Source organism: Neolamprologus brichardi, chromosome 16 (assembly GCF_056152115.1).
Source record: "Neolamprologus brichardi isolate AB-2024 chromosome 16, ASM5615211v1, whole genome shotgun sequence".
Classification (NCBI taxonomy): domain Eukaryota; kingdom Metazoa; phylum Chordata; class Actinopteri; order Cichliformes; family Cichlidae; genus Neolamprologus; species Neolamprologus brichardi.
Genome location: NC_142119.1, coordinates 25,774,702 through 25,802,621, shown reverse-complemented (window position 1 = coordinate 25,802,621; position 27,920 = coordinate 25,774,702). Strand labels below are relative to the sequence as shown.

The 27,920-nt window shown below is 37.9% G+C and overlaps 1 protein-coding gene across 1 annotated transcript; it reads left to right on the top strand.

The window, feature by feature from the left end:
• Window positions 1-13: 13 nt before the first annotated feature.
• On the top strand, window positions 14-27,872 carry slc4a10b (solute carrier family 4 member 10b). The gene is made up of 26 exons (XM_087830072.1): window positions 14-61; window positions 1,111-1,152; window positions 5,270-5,351; window positions 11,503-11,658; window positions 11,771-11,909; window positions 12,342-12,502; window positions 12,650-12,835; window positions 15,196-15,284; window positions 16,711-16,868; window positions 16,972-17,059; window positions 17,603-17,749; window positions 18,616-18,719; window positions 19,430-19,604; window positions 19,767-19,900; window positions 20,078-20,323; window positions 20,460-20,565; window positions 20,907-21,068; window positions 21,363-21,476; window positions 22,874-23,035; window positions 23,144-23,395; window positions 23,604-23,672; window positions 24,519-24,692; window positions 25,348-25,467; window positions 25,570-25,637; window positions 25,727-25,827; window positions 27,137-27,872. Exons 1-25 carry the CDS (start codon window positions 14-16, stop codon window positions 25,800-25,802), a joined length of 3,258 nt encoding a protein of 1,085 aa, XP_087686198.1. The 3' UTR covers window positions 25,803-25,827; window positions 27,137-27,872.
• The last annotated feature ends 48 nt before the right edge of the window (window positions 27,873-27,920 follow it).

The following is a 27,920-nucleotide window of genomic DNA, read 5'->3' as shown; positions in this document are numbered from 1 at the left end:
CTGAGAGAGGAACATGGATACTGCGGATCAGGGTGCTCAGATAGAGCCGCTGCTGCCATCGGTAAACAGAAACTGATGTCTTGGGACAAATATTTACTAATGTACATTAATATTTCAGGACTAGTGTCAAGTTTAGTGTGTGTACTGCGTGGAGTACTGGTAAAAAAAGACGTTGCTAAAAGAGGCAGAAAAAAAAAAGAAATCGGGAAGCAGATTCAAAACGTTTGGCTCTCAGATGGTTAAATAATTAAGTTAACTGTGGAGTTTTGAGCAGCTGTGGTTCACCTGCAGGGATCTACTGAAAGCACGCTGCCACTCCAATCAAGAGGAATGGCAGTATGTCAGCTCGTAATATTTTATTGAATCCATCCTTTTAGTGAGCCAAAATGTAACTTCATCTCCAGAGGCATGATGGTAAAATTTCTGAATTGAAACAGACATTGGGAGGCTTTCATTGCTACTCCTTTAAATTTCAGTATGATACTGTGTTAATTCAGTGATGCTGTAACATGCTATAACATTTTGCAAATGTAAGGTAAATCCCTGCTGTGACAGCTGTGTTGCTATTAATACATCATCATTCTGACAGAAGTGACTTTTTATCATCATATCATGTAAATATATTGTAACTTCCATCTTGTTAATGTAAAACCAGGCATAGCTACAATTTGCACTAATAAAAGCAGGTAGTCTTCACACATTCAAATTCTGCTTGAGCATGTCATTTGGAGAAGTCATCTCATAGAGGATGTTCACAGAGGGAGGAGGACCCGTGTTCATTGGTCTCTTCTGATCGTTTTAGTGAAGATTTGTTGTCATTATCTGCTGGCTGTTATTATGAAAACAGATTTTTCCATTTCTCTGAATGCTGGGAGTTGCGACCCTCTAATACGACTTTTAGAGCCAAATATAGATTTGGCTTTGAAACATAAGGTCACAACCTCACCTAAAAGTCACTCAGCAGTTAAGAATTGAACAGAACTTTCAGGTCATGCTCAGTGAGTTTTAAGAATTTAAGGACTGAGTTGAGCTTTTGGAAATGTTCAACTTTAAAAATTTGATTTGGTGTTTTATTAAATAAACTTTATTTGCAACTTTATGTCTTTTCAGGCTAGTTCTCCCATTGGATCCTCAGTTGGGCGAAGAAGTCTGGTGAGTTGTTCCTTGGGTTTTGCACCTTAGATGGATGCCGTTAGGGTGAACTTGCCAATAAAAGTTACATTAAAGCATTTGATTATCACTATATAAAATGTAAATGTAACAAGTGAAAGAAGATAGCAGGTTCATTCTTGGATCAGCAGAACACTCCAAGAGGATTGAGTGTAACACAATGACCTTGTGGTTTTACTTTATATACATACAAAGCAGAGAGGAGACACTATATAAACCTGCTGTGCAGCACCGATGATGTCACAGCGATAATCTCATGATGACAGAGTGGTGGCACTGTCGATAGATGCTCGATCACAAATTACAGTTGTTTGACACAGCAGAAGGGCATCAGCATTTATCAGACATGGTGTGAAGCTGGGCAGCAGGAGCTCAGCTTCTACACTGTCTTTCATTCAGTCACTACTGATTAAATAGCAGAGGACACTAAGGGAGAGCTCATGCAGTCTGAAAACAAACAGGCACCTTGGTTTTTCAACAATCAGGTAGGCTACAGCTCATGGTGCCAGGCATTTATGTTGATGATGTGAACTGTTTTATTGATGTGAAGTTTCTCTCTGCTGAAAACCCAAGTTTGCTGCATGTTTAACAGGGGAAAAAGTGTTTGGTTAGCGAAGAGATTTTTCAGTGTGTCCAGAATCAGTGGAAAAGCCCGATCAAAAACTGGCAAGTGCAAGATTTTTTGCAGCTGGGGGATGGATGCAGACCTAAAGTCTGCCAAAATAAGGGGTCAGAGCTGCAAAACACCTTACTTAGCAGCTTTGGTTAAAAAGTGATTTGGCGCTAATGTGTCCTCTTACAGGATGTTGAAGTTCGAAGCAGAAACATTTAAGGATTACAGTACATTTTGTGCCACATGAAAGCCTGTGCGGTTAATGATATCGCTGCCACTGATGGATTCAAAATTGCCACAGCCATCTGTAGGGATCAGATCCAAGTATGTGCCACATCCTGTGATATCACTTCAGCTGTGTGGTGTGCCAGCAGCCTTTAACATGATTTTACTGGGTGGATGCTGATCATTAGTCTTGAAAGTAGCTGTCTTTGTGCGTGCATTGGGTGTGGTTTCTTGAAAGTAATCAGACTACTATACAACATTGTAACTATTTTTGTTTTTTTTAATATTTGCATCTGTTCTTAAGAGCTAAATGCTTCAGGTGTAAAATGTGCTTATAGGAACCAGTCTGTTTATAACTGAAATTGAAGTGATAACAATAGTAATAATATGAATAATAATCTTTAGTTATATAGGACTTTTTAACCTTATTTTACAAGGTGCTTCACATAAGAAACAAAGCAAGCTCAAATAGCCACCTTTAAAACTTCAGATTGTCACATTGACACAGTATTTAGTGATCAGATCTTTTTCTCATGTGAGCCCAGCTTCCTTAAAAGGTGACAACAGTATATCAGTGATTTTTGTGTTTATAGTTTAACACCCTTTTTAGTCAGTAAACCCATTCAAACCACACAAAATAGAGGTTATAGACACATCATAGTGCTCTGCTTCAGTGTATACAATATTCCTACAATGAATAACATATATTGCCATTTATCATTAACATGATGCACATTAATACCATCTCACAGACTAATGTGGCTGGTGTTTTAGTAATAAATGCTGGCTTTTAATCTGAGCAGGATGTTGATCCGTAGCTGTGCATTTGTAGACAGATTAACAGCATCAGCCTCGTGGCTTGGCATGCCCATGTGGCACTGCAGCTGTAAACAGCAGTGCCCTTCATTATCGTAATGCTCCGACGGTCTACTGGAGGTTAAGATGGCTCATGGAAAAAGCTGGTATTAAGCTTTTAAGACAAAAATATTGACTGTGTAAATATTGGTGTTTTTTTTAAATCAAGAGATTCAAAGCATGTAAAGGTTCAATCTTTTGGTCAATACTGTGACAGGACTAAGAAACACCAACGTAGCAAAGTGCTTACTTCTGATAAGTCAGCATATTTAAATATCAGCTTCATTTAGAGATTTCCCAGACCCATGAAAGGCAGTGAAATTGTGGCATTCCTCATTATTTTATGTATAAATGTATTCTTTTTTTAGTGCTTCAATAAAAAAGAATTGCTTTAAAGAAACCTGTCTATTTAAAATTTAGTTTAATGTGTCTAAACCCACTGAATGAATAACCTGCAAAAAAAACCTTTGTGCTAAACTTTGGCCTTTATGCTTATAAACACAATAATTATTGAGTTTTTAGGGTGTTGTAGACTTCTGTTACCTGTTACACGGCTCTATTGATTCTGGTATTTTTGTTAAGATACCTTCTTGTTGTAGTTTCTGGATGAATGAGTTTGAGAAATGTAACAATCTTTTAATTGCAAATTCCTTTTTTTAAGATTCATTATAATACTTCACAGATTTGTGCATGTATTTAGTTTATTTGGCACATTGACACATGTCAGGAAATATGTGTACTGCCAACTTCCTGTACAAATCTGCATGAAGCACAGGGACCGAAATACCGTTTTATCTCTCCACCCACCATGAAGCTGGAGTGAGCGGGCTTTGTGTTTTGTTGTAGTCTGTGACCTCAGCCTACTCTACAGCAAACTTGCCCTTTCTGTCCTGTGCCTTGTTTATGTTGTACCATGGTTATGCATCCATCAGATGAGCACACAGAGTTCAGCTGTAAGTGTTCATGCTGTTGGTGTTCATCTGTGTAATCCTTCAGAGCTTTGAATTTTTTTATAAATCCAAATTCAAATAATATTTTTTAAAGAAAAGGTAAAAGCACTGGGTTTCTATCTGTTCTCAAATGACAAATAATGATTTCTGAAGGTTTTCTGAATCCCTTTTACCACCTCCTCACTTCCATTATCTTTCACAAGTATTACATAAGATTTCACACCACAGACTGCCGGTTTTCCCTGAGATCTGAATCTAATCATCTAAATCCATGTCCAGTATGAATGGTTTTAAACCTGCAGGTTTATAAGACAGGAGGATGTAGGAAATGCTCAGTCTTGAAAGGGTCTTAATATGCTTCTTTGTGTTTTCTTTCATAATTTTAATATTTAAATTGTTGCTAAGGTTTTTGCTCATATTAAAAGTTTGAAATAATAATGGATATTCAAATAATCACAGTGAGGTAAATTGTAGGGTTTCAGACTCCTCTAAATGCTCAGTTGCAGCATTTTCTGTCTACATTTAACTCTGTATGATGTCAGGAAGAGGCGATATTCCTAAAACAGTCATCTGAAGCACTCAGCTATGGCAGAAACATCCCCACCCATCTGCTGTTCAAGACTTAAATTTTCAAGTGGCAGCCAATTAAAAGAAAAGCCGGATTGAAGGGAAAGGTGAGGGAGAGTGTAGCTTGATTCAGAGGAGGAGGAACTGAGGGTCAACAGGGAACTATGTAAAGCTACTTTAGTAAGGTATAAGACTAAAAGTGTAATTGAGCATAATTTAATTTTTGAGCAGTCCTTAAGTTACCTAACCTCTTCATTTGTAATTGTTATTGCAGGACTCGGGGTTTGAACTTGTATCTAGTCATAAAACTGTTCTTGCTGCAATAAAAAAACAAACAAATATAATATCTTAACAAAGAGAGGGTAATTTATTTGGAATGTGCGACGTATTCTTATAAGACATTGAACAACGGATAAACTATGAACTGTAATGTGCTTAGTTAACATAAACAACCAGTTAGGAGGAATGCTTACTTGATCAAATTAAATCAAACAGTGATTCTCCCTTTGAACTCAGTTCCAAGTCACCACAAAGGAGACATCTTGAACAGAAGTAAAACTTTCTTTGTGGGTGGGTAAATTATTGTTCGCATTGTGAAAAGCTTTCTGTTTGGACTAAGATCATACTCTTTCCTTTCCAAGATAAAAAGTGCAATTAGTTTCCATGGCAGCTGCACCGTTCAGTTGGATAATGTGTTTGTTCATAATGTTCTGCAAGGGAGCACCAGGTCAACAAACATTTTATTTCATGCTATGTTGAGTCGGGATACGCCGGTATATTGCAGGATGATGTTTCTTCCAGTTGTTGGTGTAATACTGTATGAGCGTGCTTTAGAATGATGTTCATAATGCTGAATTTGTATTTGTGCATGCATTTGCGTGTCTAACAGAGAAATGACGATGAAGCGGTGGTGGACAGAGGAGGAACGCGGTCCGAGCAGAGAACCAACTTTGAGCAAGAAGATCTTGAAGGTACGTGGATGTACACAATGTGCTGGGAAATACTAAAAGTGTCAAAGAGTGAAAAGGCTTCTGCAGCTGAGACCGCCTACTCTGTCCTCCCAACTGCTGCTTTCCTCTTGACAGCTTTTTTACAGTTAAAAGATAAGAGCAGAGTGGGAGGCAGAAACTGTGGGTGAGCTGAGTTTGCATCAGAAATTTCACAATTGCCCAAAAACGCGGACAGTCGAAACAAAGACAAAAACTGTGAGATCTCTGGGCCACTAAAGGCCAGGAGCAAGCACCGTCTACATCTGCAGAAACAGATGATCAAAATGTTACAGATTCTCTTTTCTGTGAAAGTGAATTACAATTAGCAGGTTGGAGCTTAAAAATCTATTTTGTTTAGCACATTATCACCGTTATTTTTGACATATATATATTGGTAAACAGGGGTATTCTCTTTTATTTGTGTGTTTTATGTTAAAGCAGCACATACATACTTAATGTAGAAGTATTTTTTCAATATAGAAATAATAGTAAAAATAATTACTCTATTTCTTTAAATATACATTTCTATAAAACCAAAGTGGAATATAAAATCAAAAATAAACTGAACTGAAAAACAGTTTGATGTTACTGTAAAGTGCTTCAGAACAACAATATTCATAACAGAATAGCTTAATTAATTACTTGTGTTCTTCATATATGTAGCATCTAGGAATAGCTTCAACAGTCATTCCAGAGCACACTGTATATACATGCAACCCTGTGTTGTTCTGCAGTGAACTGAGTGGGCTGACTCGAGTACAAACACAGACTCTCTCTATCTCTTTCTCTCCTCTACTGTCTCGCTCTCCATGATTGCTGTTTTATACTTCCACGAGGAGATACAACATTTACTGAATTTACACTTATTTTCAGTGCTTATGCCTGACAATTTTCAGAAACATTTAAAAAAGGAACCTAAGTAAAATTGGTACCTAACTCTGGGGGTGAACCAATGTTGTGTCTACACATAATAGACAACTTAGTAAAGAACCAGTTTAAAATAGTATCTTTAGGCATTTTGCTACTACAGCCTGTCACAAAAACAAATCAGTTGTTTAAATTTCTTTAGTTGAATCTATAAAAAGTGCCAAAGATAACAAAGTTTAACATATAAAATAGTGTTTTTGTGCACCAAGAAGATGATTCCCCAAACGCTATAAAAGCTATAAAACATAAAAAACTTGGCATATCTTGGGATAGTGTGCAGTGTTTCTTTAAAAAATCTGAATAAACTGGAGAAATGGAAGACAACAGGGGGAGGCCTAAAAATGATCTAGAGCCGTATCTGGGAATCATGACCAAAAAATGCAGCAAAGACCGACAACAGACCTCAGAGACTGATCTGGCCTTTCTGTTGGTCCATTTAATGTTCAGAAGTGGTCTCACTGGAAGGGTATAGCTGTCACAAATCCATTCTTAAGGAAAAGAAACAGGCAGAAAAGACCAAGGAATGTTAAATTACACAAGAATTGGTCTTAAAATCAGTGTAACAGGTCTTGTGAATCTGAATTTTTGGTTCAAATCATCATTAGTATGTGCAGGGGAGGTCATAATAGGCATCTGTAAAACATGTTGAAGGCACTCTCAAAGTTTAGAGCTACATTTTCAGCCAGTTGAGTTGGGGATCTTGTTAAAAATACTGAAATTATAAATGCGGAAAAGTGCTGTCAAAGTCTGCATACTTTGATCCACTATGCAGCAACATCAGGAAAGCATCTGATTAACAGCATGAAAATGACCTCAAACGCACTGCCAGTACAGTAAAAGCATACCTGGACAGAAAAACACTGTGGAACACCATCAGCCATGGATTGGCCTCCCCACAGCCTGAACCTCAATATTGCTGAAGCAGTGTAGGATCATCTTGACAGAGAACAGAGCCAATGGCAATCAACATTGAAAGAAAAGCTTTGAAATGTCTGTTGAAATACTTCACACTTAAACACCTACATCTATGGAATAATCTACAACTACACTACACATCTGCACTGCTCAGACACATTTAAATCTTTTTAATTAATTAAATAATTAATTTTTTTTTTAGCATTTGTGACTTTATTGGATAGTGTAGCAGTGAAAATAGACAGAACACTGGGGAAAGACACACTACGAAGGGCCACAAGTCAGACATGACTCCCTGTGGCTGCACTCGGGACATATACAGTGGGATGCAAAAGTTTGGGCAACCTTGTTAATAGTCATTATTTTCCTGTATAAATCGTTGGTTGTTACAATAAAAAAAAAAAAGTCAGTTAAATATATCATATAGGAGACACACACAGTGATATTTGAGAAGTGAAATGAAGTTTATTGGATTTACAGAAAGTGTGCAATAATTATTTAAACAAAATCAGGCAGGTGCATAAATTTAGGCACTGTTGTCATTTTATTGATTCCAAAACCTTTAGAACTAATTATTGGAACTGAACTTGGCTTGGTAAGCTCAGTGACCCCTGACCTACATACACAGGTGAATCCAATAATGAGAAAGAGTATTTAAGGGGGTCAATTGTAAGTTTCCCTGCTCTTTTAATTTTCTCTGAAGAGTAGCAACATGGGGGTCTCAAAACAACTCTCAAATGACCTGAAGACAAAGATTGTTCACCATCATGGTTTAGGGGAAGGACACAGAAAGCTGTCTCAGAGATTTAAGCTCTGAGATCTGTTTCCACAGTTAGGAACATATTGAGAAAATGGAAGACCACAGGCTCAGTTCAAGTTAAGGCTCGAAGTGGCAGACCAAGAAAAATCTCTGATAGACCGAAGCGACGAATGGTGAGAACAGTCAGAGTCAACCCACAGACTAGCACCAAAGACCTAAAACATCATCTTGCAGCAGATGGAGTCACTGTGCATCGTTCAATCATTCGGCGCACTTTACACAAGGAGATGCTGTCTGCAGAGGAAGCCTTTTCTCCGCCCACAGCACAAACAGAGCCGCTTGAGGTATGCTAAAGCACATTTGGACAAGCCAGCTTTATTCTGGAATAAGGTGCTGTGGACTGATGAAACTAAAATTGAGTTATTTGGGCATAACAAGGGGTGTTATGCATGGAGGAAAAAGACCACAGCATTCCAAGAAAAACACCTGCTACCTACAGTAAAATATGGTGGTGGTTCCATCATGCTGTGGGGCTGTGTGGCCAGTGCAGGGACTGGGAATCTTGTCAAAGTTGAGGGACACATGGATTCCACTCAGTGTCAGCAGATTCTGGAGACCAATGTCCAGGAATCAGTGACAAAGCTGAAGCTGCGCTGGGGCTGGATCTTTCAACAAGACAACGACCCAAAACACTGCTCAAAATCCACTAAGGCATTCATGCAGAGGAACAAGTACAACGTTCTGGAACGGCCATCTCAGTCCCCAGACCTGAATATTACTGAAGATCTGTGGTGTGAGTTAAAGAGAGCTGTCCATGCTTGGAAGCCATCCAACCTAAATGAACTAGAGATGTTTTGTAAATAAGAATGGTCCAAAATACCTTCAACCACAATCCAGACTCTCATTGGAACCTACAGGAAGCGTTTAGAGGCTGTAATTTCTGCAAAAGGCGGATCTACCAAATATTTCTTCTTTTGTGGTGCCCAAATTTATGCACCTGCCTGATTTTGTTTAAACAATTATTGCACACTTTCTGTAAATCCAATAAACTTAGTTTCACTTCTCAAATATCACTGTGTGTCTCCTATATGATATATTTAACTGACATTTTTTAATGTAACAACCAATTTATACAGGAAAATAATGACTATTAACAAGGTTGCCCAAACTTTTGCATCCCACTGTAGCATGCAACCTGCTCACCCACTGAACTAAACTGGCACCCACATGTAAATCTTATTATTATTTTAATTTATTATCTTTTGCATATATTGGAATTCCCCAACTATTCACCAAAAGTGCTATATAAATACATTTGACCTACAGGTAGCCTGATGAACTATTTCTGAAGACTATTTAAATAAAATACAACAAAGGTGGCTGTAAAATGACTGAACTTCAAGCTTGTTAGAAACAAAATTCTGTTTTTGTTTTATATACTGTCCATTTATGGTTACATGGTACAATTTTCACAGCAAACTATAAAGAAAAGAGGTGTAGCTGTAAGCAGGACTGTACATATACTGTACAGTACAAACATTGGATTACTTTGAAATGTACTGTTGTAATTTTATCGCAAAATAAATGATGCAATATATTGCACCGTATGCTAAAATGGACCAGGTCACAATATTTATAGTCATCTGTATTTATCAGTGGAATTAATATGCATTTTACGTACCAGAGTCTTACAAATCCACCAACCAAAAAAGCTTTTTCATTAATTTATTACAGTTTTATTGTTTGTTTTTTAAAATGGTCATCATTATTATTATTATTATTATTATTATTATTATCATTATTATTATTATTATTATTATTATTATTATTATTATTATTATTATTTTAATGTAACCCTTGTTTCTTCTTCCTTTGTTTAACTAAGAAAATTGGCAACCTGGCAAATTGTTTCCATAATGAACATGTAGCTGAATAATCTTTGACAGTGTAGTTATAATTTTGATGCACATTTTCCCCCCTCAAATCTAAGAAGGGCTTATTATTACTTATATAATCCTGTCTAGTTTGAAATCTGATTATATAACCTGCTACCACTCAGGCTTGGTTAGCATTTAAAAGATAAAAAAGAAAGCAGACATGACTCAACAGTGAGGTATCACAAATTCACAGAGGGTCCAGTATCACCAGGTACTACCTCATGCTCCCTGTGTTCCCTGATAATTAACTGTAAATAACAAATATATAAACAAAATAATAATAACGACAGCCTAACATTTCTTTCAGTTTCAGTTATATAATTAATGCCATTTAAATAATTTTTAGTACTTTACTTTTTTTTTCTTTTTAATATTCTGGTAGTCAACCGGCTGTGTGCAGGCAGGAGAAGGACCCAAAAGCAAACTCTTGGAAACGGGGCTTAAACTCAAAATACAGCTTTATTTGCTGAGTGGGAAAAAGGCGATACACAACAATACAAAACTAAACCGGGAAATACTAATTCACACAGGAAACACAGCGAGAGTCACACAGCTATGAGGGGGGACACTGCACAGCACTGAGGGAGACTCTGACATAAATACACAGAAAGATAAAGAGGGACGTGGGAGCACACGGGGAACACAGCTGACACGAATAATCATAACGAGACAGGGGAAGCTATACTGAACAGAATGAACATGAAAACATGGGACCTTCACGATAAAACACGAAAGATGATGTGGGAGTGGAGGAGAGGCAGACGAGAGGGAGCGAGGGAACACGAGGGAGAGCACAGACGTGACGGGCTCACTCCAGAGGCGTAACATTTCACGCTGGTGACAAATCGTCAACATATTACGTTTTCGGCTACCCACCACGTTCCTAAATGACGACCTCGGAAAAATGAGGAAATATGAGAACCGTATGGACTCAATCTACACATGTTCGCTCTTTTTCTTCAAATCGCTTAGAAACACGTTATTTAACATCATTAAAGTCCTGGTTAACCTCAGGAAAAGGGTTATGGTTAGGGCTAGGGATAAGGTTAGGTTTAGGGCTGGAATACAGGGCTGGAACATCTATTACCGCGGAAGCGTCATTGCACTGGATTTCGGCCATAACCCGCCGCGTACCATAAGAACGCCGAAGGTCTCCTTTCACGTTCCTCAGGAACGCCGCGGGACGTGACAAAACGTCGGCATGTTACGCCTTGGGAGTGAGAACGGGCTGCGGAAACATGATGGAATAAAACACAATGAGGGGAAACAAAACACAAGGACTCACACAACTCAAAACATCAGACTGTAAACATGCTTTAAATTTAGACTATTTAGGATGGAAGCCACGAGTCGCCATTGGCCTTTTTGGTGCTTCATTTTTCATTTTTCAGGCTTGGAAGTTGCCCCTTGCTGACCCCGAGTTAATGCTCAGTGTGGTCTGGCTGCAGTAGCCATTACGTGATTACATCTTATCTGTCTGAGCCATGCGTTTGTATAAAATAAAAATACGCAGGATGAATGGATTAACACACAGAAGCAGCATTTAACCCAGGCAGAGTGAGTGTATTTTATCTTTAATCATGTTTGTCCCCAGGTCACAGGACTCTCTACATTGGGGTCCACGTCCCTTTGGGCAGTACCAGACACCGCAGCCATCGCCGGCACCGCCACCATGGAAACAAGTACAGCAGGAGGCGAAACAAGGAGCGAGTCCGCACCTTGGTGGAGGGTAGAGAGTCTCCGATTTATGGTACAGACATTATTGTTTTAAAGCAGCTAGTTATTACTTTGTAATAACCATAGGATCGTGGGCACAGTCAATCTCAGTTTGTACCAATTATTTGAATCCACTGCGTTTCTAGATACTCCGTCCCAGAGAGTGCAGTTCTTGCTGGGTGCAGAAGATGATGATGAGGAGCACATTCCTCATGATCTCTTCACGGAGATGGATGAGATCTGTGTGAGGGAAGGAGAGGATTCGGAGTGGAGGGAAAGTGCCAGGTACTGTCAACATGGACACATTATCTACAAGGTCCTTGCTGAAAGCTCTGATTAAAAATATCCACTTACACTGATGTTTTTGTGTTCACTAAATTAAGTAACTGCAATTCATAGCTGCAATTGTGGCGCATTTTTAAATTCATTTATGTCTGCAATGGTTGTTGATGTTAAGATGTCTTTTCCTGTATGTATCAAAGATTATGGATCTCTGTTGACATGGTAAATCTGACATGTTATTTAAAGAGATATACACTGAAGAAAAGCAGTAAAGAAGGAGACTAAAAAAGTACATTTTAGAGAGAAATATATGACTTATACGTGAGCAGAGAGGGACCTAGAATGAATAAGTGTTGTTACTGCAGCTAGAACAGATGGCCTGCCAGTTTGTGGTCTGTTGGCCTCTCCTGACAGGAACTCAAATTCCTGTTGCAGGTGGCTGAAGTTTGAGGAGGATGTTGAGGATGGAGGGGAACGATGGAGCAAGCCCTACGTAGCAACGCTGTCTCTTCACAGTTTGTTTGAGCTGCGCTGCTGCATTATCAACAGCACCGTGCTGCTCGATATGAGGGCAAGTACCATTGAAGAGATTGCAGGTAATAACTTGAATTCTGTTTTCAAGAAATTTTTCTTTTTTGGGAAATTTGTAACTATTTTCAATGTATAAATATGGGTTTTTAATCATTTGCTCAAGATTTAAGTGCAAGAAGCTGAATGCAGCAGCTTGTGTTTGTCTATCTTAGACATGGTCTTAGACCACCAGGAGTTGTACTCACCACTGGGAGATGAGCTCAGAAAGAAAGTGCGTGAAACACTACTGAAGCAGCACCATCACCAGAACCAGAAGAAGCTGGCTAATCGCCTGCCACTTGTACGCTCCATCGCTGACATTGGCCGGAAAACATCTGAGCTTCATCTGGATAAAAACGGTGAGAAAACCTGAGAGACTGTCTCCTATAAAATAACAGTCTAAAAAGAAAGAATCACTCTTTAGTTAAAGTGGTCACAACATGTTGCCTTATACCAACTGTTGGAAGTGTTCTAGTGTGTATAATTTGTGAATGCGCAATATGTGTATATGTCTTTAATACATATGGTCTTAACTTGTGCATATTTCCATCTTTTGCTCATTCCTCATTCTGTCCACAATCTGCCCACCCACCTGCCACAGCCCCACTCAAGTGAACAGGTGCTGGTTTATACACTATGCCCTTGCCCCTTTACTAGCTTTTACTCAAAAAACACATTGCAGAGAGGCTTCTTGTGATTTATGTTGGCAACTCTCGTGACTGGCAACTCAAAATAGATAATTTTGGTAGACAGAAACAGTTAAGTTAAAGAGAAGATTGAAAAGAAAATGTTTAATAGGCTGTATAAAAAAAATGTTAATATTGGTCTTCATGGTGCAAAAACTATTTGATTGAATTTTGGGCTGAATTTAGTAACTGGAAGCTCTATTTTCCACTATCTTTTCCAGCTACATTTTATAAGCTTAAGGTTTGCCAGAATCCCATATCACTAAATTAGTTACAGAACAAACCAAACTGTTTGTTCAAAGATTTTCTCATTTGAGGGTGTTCTTAGTGTTGTTTTATTTTAACAGGCTGTTTTAAAGCAACAATCTGAGATAAGCTCCACGTCAGGTATTGTGAGTGTATTAGACACTATAATTAGTGTTAATTTTTGACCCTGCTGTTTAATGAATACAGAAATTAGGCCAAACCTGTCAGGCAGCTTGGCAGTGATCACGTTGATGAGCATGGATTTTATTAGACAGCAACACTGCTGAAATTCATTTTTTAAATCAATAATTGCTCCAGAAAGTTGTACTTATCTCTGTGTGATCATCCTCGTTTGCCTTTATTTAATGAAATTAATCAGCTACTAAGTGCAGGTGACCACGGAGCGTAATGAAACCAGTTACAAAGCAACTCATTAATAGATATCCAACTGAACAATAAAACAGCAGTAATTCAGTTTTTAACAATTTATTGAATAATTAATATTTGCATTCAAATACTTCATCATTTAGTTTTGTTCAGTTTTTATGTTTTCAGTTAAAGTATAAACTCAGATGGTGGCCATCATTAGCTGTTCAGTTTTTTGTTAACATGTGGCAGCAACAGACATGATTGATATGTTGAAGTTCAAAACAAGCATCAGAATGAGAGAGAAAGACAATTTAAGTGACTTTGAATGTGACAATAATAAGATTGATACCAGATGGGCTGGTCTGAGTGTTTCTGAAGCTGCTGATGTACTGGGATTTTCCCACACAAATATCTAACGCGTTTACAGAGTGTGAAAGAGAGAAAATATCCATATCTTGTCTTCTTGTTGAGCTGCTCTGAGTTGCTCTGAAGGCAACAGTAAGTCAAATGATCACTTGTTACAACCAGGGTATGCAGAAGAGCATGTCTGAATACAAAAAATATGTCAGCCCTTGAAGCAGATAAACTGCAGCAGCAGAAAACCACATCGAGTGCCACTCCTGTTAACTAAAAACAGGAAAGCAGGGCCAGAATTTACACATACTCACCAAAATTAGACAATAGAAGACTGGAAAATGGTCTGCTATGAGGAGTTTGACCTCTGCTGCGACATACAGATGGCAGAGGGAGAATTTGACATTAACAATATGGAAGCATAGCTCCATCCTGCTTTTTATCACTGGTTCAAAAATCGCTGCTGGTGGTGGTGTAATGGTGTGGAGGATATTTTCTGGTTTTGACTTTATGCCCCCTGGTATCTGGTCATTGTTAAATGCCACAGACTACCTGAGTATTGTTACTGACTGTGTCCATTGTCTTTATGACATGGTGACGGTTGGTCACTATGTCACCAAGGAAAAAAAACTTAAGTTGGGTTCTTGAAGATGACACAGAGTTTATTGTACTCAAATGACCTCCACAGTCACTAATCACAATCCGACAGAGAACCTTTTTAAATGTGGTGGAACAGGAGAATCTCATCATGGATGGACAACAGTAACTGTGTGACAATATCATATCAAAATCAACCAAAATCTTGGCATAATATTACCAGCAATTTGTTGAAACTATGCCACAAATTGATACTGTACTGTAGTATTTAAGGCAAAATGGGATCCTGTCTAGTACTAGCAAGGTGTACCTAATGAAGAGGATGCAAATTGTTAGTTTCTGTTTTTACCCCCCCCCCCCCCCCCCCCCAAAAAAAAGACAAAAAAATGACAAAAAAATGACAGTTATAGATAAAATTATTTTATGTGTATTTTGAGCTAATTAAATATCTGGTCTGGACTGTTCAGGTCAGCTGGCCGCCTCCCAGTCTCAGTTAGCAGTTCAAGATGGAAAAGGGGATATCAGTAGAGATACCAGCTCTGTGGACTTCAGCAAGGTATGGTACACAACTTATACAGGTGCAGGCATAGTGTGTGTAGTATATGGACAAAAGCCTAAAAGGTATGTGTGTATATATATATATATATATATATATATATATATATATATATTGCTCTATGTATGCTATATACAATAAATTTATATAAAAAAATGCTAATTCTTCAAAATATTATACATTTTCATATGTAGACTACTCAACATATAAAGAAAAAAAGTGCATTAGTGTGCCAGTAATGTAATAAATGTATTTAATGCTTGAAATAGTAATTGCAAATAACAATGACAATAAAAATAACAATAAAAAGATACTTCTTGGAAATCCAGTGTGAATATAAGCATATACATAACACTATCAGATATGAGAAAAAGAGTGTGTCATACCAGACTCTGAGCAGACTATTACTTTATTGTGTGTCATTGTTGGCATAATGGAAAGGTCATCTAGTAAGGGATTAGGATTATAACCCTGTTAAGTATATAAAAAAGACTGTTACCACAGATAATAACCACAACCACACACAGCAATAACAGAAATAAAATCCTCACTGAAACCGTTTGCATAATGTTTATGAGTTTAGCCTGTTGTCTAGGTCAGTGAATTAACTGCTTCATGTGCTTTGCCTGGAGCACTGGGACAGTTATAAAATGTGCTGTGCTTTTATAATGGTTGAGATAAACAAACAAAAATCATTCACAGTAGAATTTTTCTTATAAAATAATACACATATGTTTTCCAACTGCAGGTTATAATTTACTTTAAATACAAAGAATAATTATTTTTCTAGTATAAAACTTCTAAAAATTCTCAATATTGCACTATTTTTGAAAGTCAACACATATAGAAATGGGAATTTGTTTGGTATCTGAATGGTTGCAGCACATGCATTACTGTGTATGTTGTGAATATTATTTGCGTTTGGCACTAGCAACTGCCCAGTAATACAGAAAAACAAAACAAAAAAACTAACTAACTAAAAATACAAACTACCAACAACAAAGGATAAAGCGACTGAAAGAGGACTATTTTTATCATCAGGAGCAGGTTTTATATGCTATTAGGCATCTTATTTGCTTGGAAATGAAAAATAACCTAGCCTTATGAGTTATTATGCAACAAATCAAAGTAATATTTGTTTTTTAACACTGTTTTGTAATGTTTCATTCACTCACCTGCAACTAATTTGACTGTTATGTCCTCTGACACATAAATCCTGGGCAATTTCAATGCATTTAATCTGATTGTCATTTAATATCTTACATTTGGGGCTTATTGTGAAGGTAAGGTGTAAAAGATAATTACTTAAATGCAAAAAATGCTATGTGGTGCCACTATTTAAACCATTCTTATTGTGAGACCTGTTTGGATGTTATGCTAACCATGAAGGATATTATGAAGCACTGTTCTTTGTGGCCTTTTTCAGATAGACATTCATTTCATGAAGAAGATCCCACCGGGAGCGGAGGCCTGTAATGTGTTAGTTGGCGAGCTGGAATTCCTGAACAAGCCAGTGGTGGCGTTTGTCCGCCTTTCGCCGGCGGTTCTGCTCAACGGACTGGCTGAAGTCCCGATTGCCACAAGGTCACTACAGTATGATGTGCCTACACTAGGTCGAGATCACAGAAAGAAGTCAGCCACATTTGATTTGACAAATCAAATTAAAATGATGTGATTTTGCCTCTAGGTTTCTATTCATTCTCCTGGGTCCCCTGGGTAGAGGGTCTCAGTATCATGAGATTGGGAGATCTATTGCAACACTGATGACAGATGAGGTAAGAATTCGCTAAGGGAGAAATATTACCAAGTTATCATTCTGAAGGGTTTATTTATTCATTACTATTTTGAAGAAGTGGGTAGATTGGTGTAAATGTCAGTCAGATGTCATACTCAGACTTTCTGCAGGCACTTTGCATAAATTCACAGCCCAGCAGAACTTACCAACTTTCAAAAGTGATGGAACATTTCTCAGCGTGAAGTACAGCTCAGAGCTTTAATGACATGCTCTTGGTGATTACTCAGCCCCTGTGCTCTCCTTTTCTGTCTGGATCTTATGCTGTCATCCACCATAACTGTGGAAAAGAGAAAGTCTGAACTTAATTACAAACACACTGTTTGGAATAAGCGTAAACGAGTCAGTTAAATTTAGTTTGTGCAGCACCTGTCAGGTAATCCAAAGGTGAAGCTGCTGTAAACCGTCCCTAAGTGTAAATCCTCTTTTAACAGATATAAAAAGTGATGGCTGTTGTTCAGAGAGTGTTGCATATACACTGCACCACACTGATATAGTGCATATAAACATATGTCTCTGCTTGCAGGTTTTCCATGATGTTGCCTATAAAGCTAAAGATCGAAATGATATAATAGCTGGTATCGATGAATTCCTTGATCAAGTGACAGTCCTGCCTCCTGGGGAATGGGACCCGTCTATACGGATAGAGCCACCAAAAAATGTACCTTCTCAGGTCAGTATGAATTTTATCAATCAGTTGATGATTTTTTAAATTTAGTCAAATTCAGGAACTCTTTAATATTTGATAAAACTGCGCCTCTGTAGTGAGAACAAGATTATTATTTCCACTGACAATACTTTCTATGCAGATCATTCCAAGAATCCATGGAAAACTGAGCCTTCATTCAATTATTATTTTATAAGTTACAGGCTCTCAAATTATACAGACTGGATCAAAAATTTTGCCTAAATTTTCTATCCTAAGTTCTTAATTACAGGAGAAATTCACATAGAAATTCCAGGGCTGGAAAACATATTCAAGCTCTGTTAAAAACTCCAAGAAAACCAATTTTACACTCGCTTAGAGTTTCTAAATATAAAGACAATATTGTTGTTTTTTCATAGTTGCTTATAGTTTTTAGATTTTCTGAAACAGTCACCATGTGATAGGTCTCTTTTTAGTCTAAAATTTGACACCAGGCCTATCCTGCCATTAGAAAACTATGGGATTTTAGGTTGGAGAAACTGAAGTCAAATAATTTTTGACTGAATGATCCATTTGGCATTATGGCTCTGTGCTGGGACATCCCCATCCATCCAGGAAGAACAGCTGCAAGACGCCAGCACAGATAGAGAGCAAGCATCAGTGACGACAGATATGACATTGATTAAGCCAGACAGAACAAGAAGGGTTTGCAGATGCACAGCCACTCTGAGCAGGTTAAAGCAGCTTAGATAGTGCACCATACATGAGATTTATCATTTGAATGTACAGAAGAGTATCACGTGAGGCATGAGCTGATTGTGTGCTGGGATTGACTTGAGCTTGACCTGCTTAAACTAATGCTATGCATCATTTGTGCCTTGTTTGTTAAACAGGAGAAAAGAAAGAAAAGTAACATTTTACCAAATGGATTAGTAGAGGGGGAAGAAGAAGAAGAGCACGATGCTCATGGCAGTCCAGAACTGCAGCGTACCGGGAAGTGAGTCACCTTGTGCTGAACATTGGGGGGTCAAGATCTCTGTCTAAATACATAAATAGATATGGGTAAATTTCCAGATGATTAAACATGCAACCATTTTGCTGGTAATACCTGAAATGAGTAAAGAAAATCAACAGCCTATTTATGCAAGATTATTCATAATCATAACCCCCCAAACCCCCATGGAAATTACGCCCCTATGAGTCACCCAGGAAGTTTTTTGTTTGTTTGTTTTGGGAACCGTGATCACCAGGAAGTTAAGATGTTCACTAAGCCACCTTATTAAACATAAATGTGCTGGAGATAATTTAGGATAATTCTACTAAGCGTCCAAAGATTCACACTACTTTATTTGGTGTGTTTTCTCCTCATGTGTTGTACACATAAAAGGAGTTTGAGGTTGAATCAGCTGTGCTTCTACAAAATGTAGACTGTGATGCTAATCGGCTATTCCTGGGGAAACTCGGTCTGCAGTTGCAGTGATGAAGTGGTTTCCATAGAAACATTCTATCTCCAGATCTCAGTTTTTGCAGAGAGACTTTATCCGTCATGGGGAACTATTACACTAAGCCAATAGCTGAGCACTGGGAAGGCAGTGAAAGGAAAACAAGTTAGGGGGAAAAAACTAGCTCATTGAAATTAATAAAACTGTCAAAACGAAAAGCTCAGAATGCTGACGCTAATATTTATTCATTTATTTATCTTCCCAGGTGGTTTGGCGGTCTCATTTTAGACATCAAACGCAAGGCCCCTCACTACCTGTCTGACTACACTGATGCTTTTAGCTTACAGTGTGTCGCCTCTTTCTTATTCCTCTACTGTGCCTGCATGTCCCCTGTCATCACCTTTGGAGGACTACTGGGCGAGGCAACAGAAGGACGCATAGTAAATCACCTGCCGTTTCCTCTAAATGTTCACGCTGTTCTGCAAAGACTAGCTTCACACTGTAGTAGAGTTTCACTAGACAATACTTGTAGTTCAACATCATGAATCCCTTTTCAGCATATATATCCATTAGTAATTTCTTTGTCCTTTCCCATCCCCCAGAGTGCAATTGAGTCACTGTTTGGAGCCTCACTGACTGGAATTGCCTATTCCCTGTTTGCCGGGCAGCCCCTTACCATTCTGGGGAGCACGGGGCCTGTGCTTGTTTTTGAAAAGATATTGTTCAAATTCTGCAAGTATGTTTTTCCTTGACAAATGTTGAATTGTGTTTTGTTACATTGTCTGACTTGAAAATGAATGTATTGGCCATGAATTGATCTCATGGACAAAAAGCATGCAGTTTTATTTTAATATTGATTTTCCTCTAATTCGCAATATTTCAAAGACAACTGTTCTTGTTAATCTCAACATAGGGAGTATGGCTTGTCCTATCTGTCACTGAGGACCTGTATCGGCCTGTGGACAGCTTTCCTCTGTATTCTGCTGGTGGCCACAGATGCCAGTTCCCTTGTTTGCTACATCACACGTTTTACAGAGGAAGCCTTTGCCTCACTCATCTGCATCATTTTCATCTACGAGGCCTTGGAGAAACTCGTCCACCTGGGGAAACACTATCCCTTTAACAAGAACAACAACCTGGAGAAACTCACCTTGTACTCGTAAGTGGACATTAATTCTCATAGCATGGTCTGTTTAAAGTAATGCAGGAATAATTATGAAGACCACTTCATAGCCATACAGTAAATCCATGATGACAGATTATTAACTTACCCAGATGCTCATGTGCTACCACAGATGTTCATGCGTTGAGCCTTCTGACCCCACCAATGGCACCCTGAAGTACTGGGAGATGAACAACATCACTGCTTCAGAAATCTATTGGGAAGCACTGGAGGCCAAGGTATTACTGAACCACTAAAAAGTATTAAAAAACAAAACAAAACCAAAAAGCAAAGTATGAACAAATCTGTTAGTTATGGTAGTTTTATATGCATATAAGACATATTTAAATACTTATTTACATGGGGACAAGTTTGAAAAGCATTTATTTAGGTTTTCCACCTTAAAGTGGCATCCTTTTCCAGATGGGAGAGATAGAGCAGATTAAGGGCATGTATGTTGGATTATATTGGATTACTCAAACTGCACTGCAAATCACTGTAAAAGCACATTTTGAAGGTTTTTTGTAGACATGGGAGTTCATAAACCCTGTAACAAATAGTTGTGCCCTGTTCTCTGCAGGGCTGTATTGAAAATCGTGGGGAGTTTGTGGGCAGTGCCTGTGGACCTCAAGGACCCTACGTTCCTGACGTTCTCTTCTGGTGTGTCATTCTCTTCTTTTCCACGGTCTTCATGTCAGCTTTCCTCAAGGAGTTCAAGTTCAGCAACTACTTTCCCACCAAGGTACTGTCCACAGTCTGTTATCAGTTACGATAGTGTATCAAGATTATGACTGAATCATCAAGAGAAAGGTACTAGTTGTCACTAACTTAGCATGTCTTTACTTTTGTAGCACAATGCAGTGGCACACTCTAGCGGTCATACTTAAGTATAGCATGATTAAAGGGCAGTAGTGACTCAATTGATTGGTTTCTATTAATTAGTATTAATGAAACCCATACATTTATGGATTGTTTTAAGTTGTTTTTTTTTTTTTTTAACAAACACCCCTCTATTTTTTTGGTTTGTTTTATTTAGGTCAGGTCCGTTATCAGTGACTTTGCTGTTTTCATCACTATCCTAACCATGGTCTTGGTTGACTATGCCCTAGGGGTCCCATCTCCAAAACTGAAAGTTCCCAGTGTGTTTAAGGTGAGCCAGAGTATACAATAAATTGTTCAGTTCAATCTTCAAAATGAAAGATTAAATATACACAAGTCTATCTCAAAACAGCACACACATACCCACACACACAAACCCAGTTTTGAAAATGTTTGGACACAGAATAAAACTATTTGCAAACCTCGTAAGCCCCTTATTTCATTAACAATAGAGAAAAGAAACACATCGATGTGTAAAGTGGGAAACACATCTCAAAAAAAAGTTGCAACGGGGGTGACAAAAGGCTTCAAGCGGTACTAAAGAAAAATGACTTGAAAAACAAAGAAAAAAAAAGCAATGTAGTCAGGCAGAGTTCACCATTCTCCAACAATGTTTCCCAACTTAAAATTTCAACATCTACAGTATAACACCATGAAAAGACTCCAGGAATATTGAAAAATCATGTCAAGGCTGAAAATCATTATTGTCTTAGGAAAACATGGACCTTGCATCCTGCAGACTAAAGAGGAGAGGGACCACCCAGCTTATTATCTGTGCTCATTTCCAAAAGCCTGCATTTCTGATACTGGTACAGGGGAACATTGGCACCTATGGAACTGGCAGCTTCCACCTGTGGAAAAGCACCATCAGTGGTGAAAAGTGTATACAGGTTTTGTAGCAACATATGTGCCTATCTAGAGGACATCTTTTTCAGGGAGGACATATCTCAGCAAAACAATGCTAAAGTGCGTACTGCGGGTATTACAACAGCATTGCTTCACAGTAGATGAGTCTGGGTGCTGAAAGAGCCTGTTTGCAATCCAGACCTTTCACCATCTGAAAACATTTGGAGCATGTAAACAAATGAAACAAACAAATAAGGAAGCAAAAACATGACAAAGAAGACCCAGGACTGATCTAGTCTGATCTAGCTCTACATCAGACTAGAATGGGGGAACAGTCATTTACCATAAAGTTCAGCAGCTGGTCTCCTCAGTTCCCAGATGTTTACTGATGTTAAAAGAAGAGGGGATCCTACACACTGATAAACATGGTCCTGTCCCAAGTTCAGAATGACCTAATATTTGCTTAGTTTAAACATTAGATATGTTTTTAATTTTCTATTGTGAATGAAATGTGGGTTTATGAGATTTGAAAATTATTCTGTTCTCTTTTTATTTGCATTTTACACTACATCCCAACTTTTTCAGAACTGGGTTTGCATATGTTGCTGCCCTTACTGGCCAGAAGAAGATACCCATCTATGGTGACTTTAAGGGATGGGGGAATGCACATCCCAATACACAGTGAATACACAATTTAAATAAACGAGGACAGAGAATGGAGATTATGACTCCCCATCACCTGCTATAAGAATTATTTTAAAATTACTCTTGACATGCTATTTTAGTGTAATCACCTAACCAAACGCAATCTTTTCTCATTAGCCAACAAGAGATGATAGAGGTTGGTTCATCACCCCACTGGGGCCTAACCCCTGGTGGACAGCAGTCATAACGGTGGTGCCAGCTATGCTTTGTACCATCCTTATCTTCATGGACCAGCAGATCACGGCTGTCATAATCAACAGAAAGGAACACAAACTCAAGGTACTTTCCTGCTTTCCTACAGACTGCAAATGAGTTGCATAATATCTTGCTGAACTGCATCAAAACAGCTTAACTTTAACTTTATTAACCGGTATCTCCCCTCTCTAGAAAGGCTGTGGATATCATCTAGATCTGTTCATGGTTGGGGTTATGCTAGGTGTTTGCTCTTTGATGGGGTTGCCATGGTTTGTAGCAGCCACCGTCCTCTCTATCACCCACGTCAACAGCCTGAAACTTGAATCCGAGTGCTCAGCTCCCGGGGAGCAGCCCAAGTTCCTTGGTATCAGAGAACAACGCTTTACCGGGCTTATGATCTTTGCTCTTATGGGGTGCTCGGTCTTCATGACATCAGTGCTCAAGGTGAGACGCTCGTTTGAACTCATTCTGCAGTTATGATCACAGTATTATTAATTGTGACTTGAGTTACAAAGATGCTTACTGTTTTATATTGGTATTTTCAACGCCTTAAAGCATTTGAAACATACACAGGTTTCTGTGTTTACACTTCATTTTTCCAAGTATCCCTCAGGAACTGTATGAAATATATTTCTCTATTGTTGATTTTCAGTTCATACCCATGCCTGTATTGTATGGAGTATTCCTTTATATGGGAGCATCTTCTCTCAGAGGCATTCAGGTAAAAGTTGTTGGAGTTTCACAGTAATATGTAATTTATTTGCTGAAATTATGCATGTGAGAAAATAACATGTGTTATTTTTCCTATAGGATAATCTGTGTAGGCTTTGCATTCTTGCTTAGCCATCATAGGGGATCGCCTCCATATTGTCTAGCTGCCCAGATAAGAAGAGCTAATTGGTCTCTAGCGTGTTCCCATCTTAAAATGATGGGAGCTCACTAAAATAGTGCTTATTTTCACTATTTTTAACAGTTGCCTTTTTAAACTTCTTTTCAGCGGTCTGACTTATTGTTGCTACACATTCACAGAGAAACTTTTCACTTGCCTTAGTGTTAGACTTTCTGCACAAGCTTGTCAGGAGTCTAGTCTGCTTGGCTTTTGACGCTTAAAAGGCGATTTATTTTTGGTTTATAAAAGCTTAGTTGTTTGACCTAAAAAAAATAAAGCAGTGTTATATCTATAGGTTGTTCATTACAAACTTATACTGCGCATCTAAACCTTACTCTGATTTTCTAAGTATAGGCTTTATAAACAGCTGATGCTCTCAGAAGCTCTCAAGAAGATTAATATAACCTTAAAGCTCCTTTATGGCAAAGGGGGAAATTGTATGTTTAATCAGGGTTAAAACAGCTGCCTATGGCCTCTGGGGTGATAAAAGCAGACTCAATCATACCTAAAATGGCTAACTTTAAAACCGAAATCATGAGATTGCATTGTAGACAGAGAGCGATTAATCTTAACCTTCCATGTGTTGTGATTTTATAGTAATAATGCTCACATTTGGACTATTTTTAATCAAGAAGTAAATAAGTGTAGTAAATAAGAATAATTACCTTTCCTTTACAGTTTTATGACCGTCTCAGATTGTTCGGTATGCCAGCCAAGCACCAGCCCGATTTCATCTACCTACGACATGTACCCCTGAGGAAGGTGCACCTCTTCACCATCATCCAGCTCAGCTGTTTGGTTCTTCTGTGGACCATCAAGACATCCAGGGCTGCCATTGTGTTTCCTATGATGGTCAGTTAACAGCGCATTTTCCTCACACTCAAATATATTGGTTGGGGCTTCAACCTTTAGGAAAACCAGAAGGGAAAAAGAGCGTGTGAAAGCATTGATGCACATGGTCGAAAATGATCTGTGATGATGTATCTGATATCCCTGTGTTGGTGTTGTTCCTGCACCATCATCATGAAACTGGTTTTCAGTTTCAGCATTGCTGTTAACCAGTCATGCTGTTGTGATGTTACAGTGTTGAAAAATTGAAGAAAAAAATGCATTTGTTTATATAAACCTCTCTCCTGGAACAAGCGTTCCAAGTTTTTTCTTTATTAATTTATCCAATATGACAAAAATACAGCAAATTTAAGTCACTCATGTCGGTTTGCATGTAATAGCTTTCAATAGCATTAGCTAACCTCTTGGCTAATGCTATTTAAAGCCCAGACAGGGACTGGTCAGTTTCATTGTTGATTCTGGACCAACACTATTATGATGACGTAGGAACACCAATACAAGGATATCAGATCATACATAAAAAATGCTGTATATGTTAAGTTTCTTACATACTTTGTTTCATATTAAAATAAATAGATCTAGCTCCTCAGCACAGTGTCCTTCCTTACTAAAATGGTTCCTTGAGTCATGTGTTTGTTCTTCTGTGGCACTTCTGTAGGTGTTGGCTTTGGTGTTTATCAGGAAACTGATGGACTGTGTCTTCACCAAAAGAGAGCTAAGCTGGTTGGATGACCTCATGCCAGAAAGCAAGAAGAAGAAACTAGAGGATGCTGAAGAGGTGTTTTTTTCCCTTCCTTTCTAAACAAATGGCAATACACTAATATTTTGTTACTATTTACATGGCTCTAAAATGAGTTGCTTTCATCTATTCAACCTTCAGGAGGACGAGGAGCAGAGTATATTGGCAGAAGATGACGGAGTAGAGCAAGTGCCATTAGAAGGGTATAAGTAAGTTTTAGGGGCAGCATTTAAATGCTTTTGTAAATGTTGATATTCATATGGACTATATAAGTGAATTTGTGTGTTGTATTTTTTAGAGGAATACCCATCATCAACATCACAGATGAAATGTCCAAAGGTTCTTTTGGAAATACTTGGAATGCCAGTGGTTGAGATACTTCAAAAAGAAAACAATATGGTAAGAATATTCGCATTGCATATTTGCAACATTTTCATACTTGTAAATCCAGTGCAGGAACTAGTTGTGCATCCACACACATACACAAATATATATATATATGCTATAATTATTATTTTAGCATGATGCCATGATACATTACATTGTATATGCCACATAGATGTTGGCACTCACGACAGTTTTCATGCAATTTCACCGAGATTGGTCCATTTGTTTAGGTGGACATGCATACATACAAAACTCATTAGAGCTAACAGTTAGTTTTGCATTGACTGTTTATTTTTTACACGTAGAAGAATATTTCTATACATGGCACAGTTTAGATGGTCAAAAGGAACAGGATGAAGTTTAGACTTAATGCTATGATCCCACTCCCCCTTTATAGTGACAGTGATGGCAATACTTTTTATTGTGAATTTTTATTCCAAATTCAAAAATTGAATAATTTATGTTTCAGGATTTTAAGATTTAATACAGTAATTTTGCAAAATATGTTCTCAGGCTTAAAAAAATAAAACAAAAAAAATTCTCACTCTAATATTTTATTGGGCTGCCTTTCTGGCATTGTTTCGATAAGCTCATGCAATTTTACAACATTTATTTCTGTCCAGAGTTGCATTAATTTCTCGCCAAGATCTCATATTGATGATGGAAGTCAGACCGCTGTGTAAAGTCTCCTCTGGCAAATCCCAAATGATTCTCAATGGTGTTAAGGTCTGGACTCTGTGGTGGCCGGTCCATGTGTGAAAATTATGTCTTAAGCTCCCTGAAACACTCTTTCACTCTGGTTGATGAATCCTGGCAGTGCCATCTTAGAATATGCCCATGCCATTGGGGAGTCCAGATAATTAGCTGACCTCACCTAGACCAGATCATAACAATGACCCACAGGCTTTTGTCGTGTACACTAGGCATGATGGGTGCATCACTTTATCCACTGGGGCTTTTATGCAAAAAGACCATCAAGTTAGAAATTTTTTGAGCCTTACATGATTGTAATATGAGCACACTGTGGGCAAAGCTGTCATCGCCAAAGAGAGCTGATGTTGGTTAGGTACAGTGTTTTTATTTATTTATTTTTGTTCTTGTAGCTCCATGAGACTAGTACCATTTATTTGATCATATTCAAAAGTCAGAAAGGCAATAGTTGAATGACCTCACTAACATTCAGATGGATAAATAACACCATGAGTCGGAGAAAAGGAATATGCAAAATCACTTTAGGTAAGCCGTCGATTTAAAGATGGTTATGTTTACATATTTACTACTTTTACACATTTTTATATCTTTTCTCTTTGGATTCTGATAGTTACACCGCTCTCAGCATTTCTCCACAAGTACAAATAAAAGCTGGAGAAGATGGAAGTCAGTGTGGACAGCATTACGACTCTTTGTCATTGTTTCGTCTGTGTTTTCAAACAAATCTACATTGTGTGTTTCATATCATCAATCCTTCAAGTTTAGTTTTGCAGATCTCTGTAAGTAAAAAAACTGCTTTATCTGATGTATCCCGGTTATTATGAACTAATAGAACCTGCTATCTAATTTTCTCTTGTTGTTAACATCTAACCCTATATACTGTTTGGATTTACTGAATGTAAACCACAGAAACATACATTTCTGCTGTTTTTGGAATAGGACCATTTTGAATTTTACGTAATGATTTTAATTCTGTGGAACCAAAACCAATAGCTCTTTGTACCAAAATGGTAATAATTTGTATGAGAAAATATTTAGCTATATTTATATTGTCATTTATTTTATGGTATTTATTTTATATTTGTTTTGTGTTTGCTACAAAATACATGGTAGTCTAACAAAGACGTGTGTGCGTGTGCATATTGTTTTTATTGTAAATGTAAACTATACTCAAAGTATCCTGTGTTTAATGGTTGTATAAAGTTATGAATCATGAATTTTAAAGGCATCTAGCCATCTACTGTTACATTTCAATGAAGAATTGAGGGTTATTCGATTTTTAAAATCAAATAATAGTTTTATGTATAACTTGTCAGTGTGCTACACTAAATAAATTTCTATAAGCATTCTTGTTTATCTTGTCAAAGTCAAACTTATGCTCAAATGAAATTTTT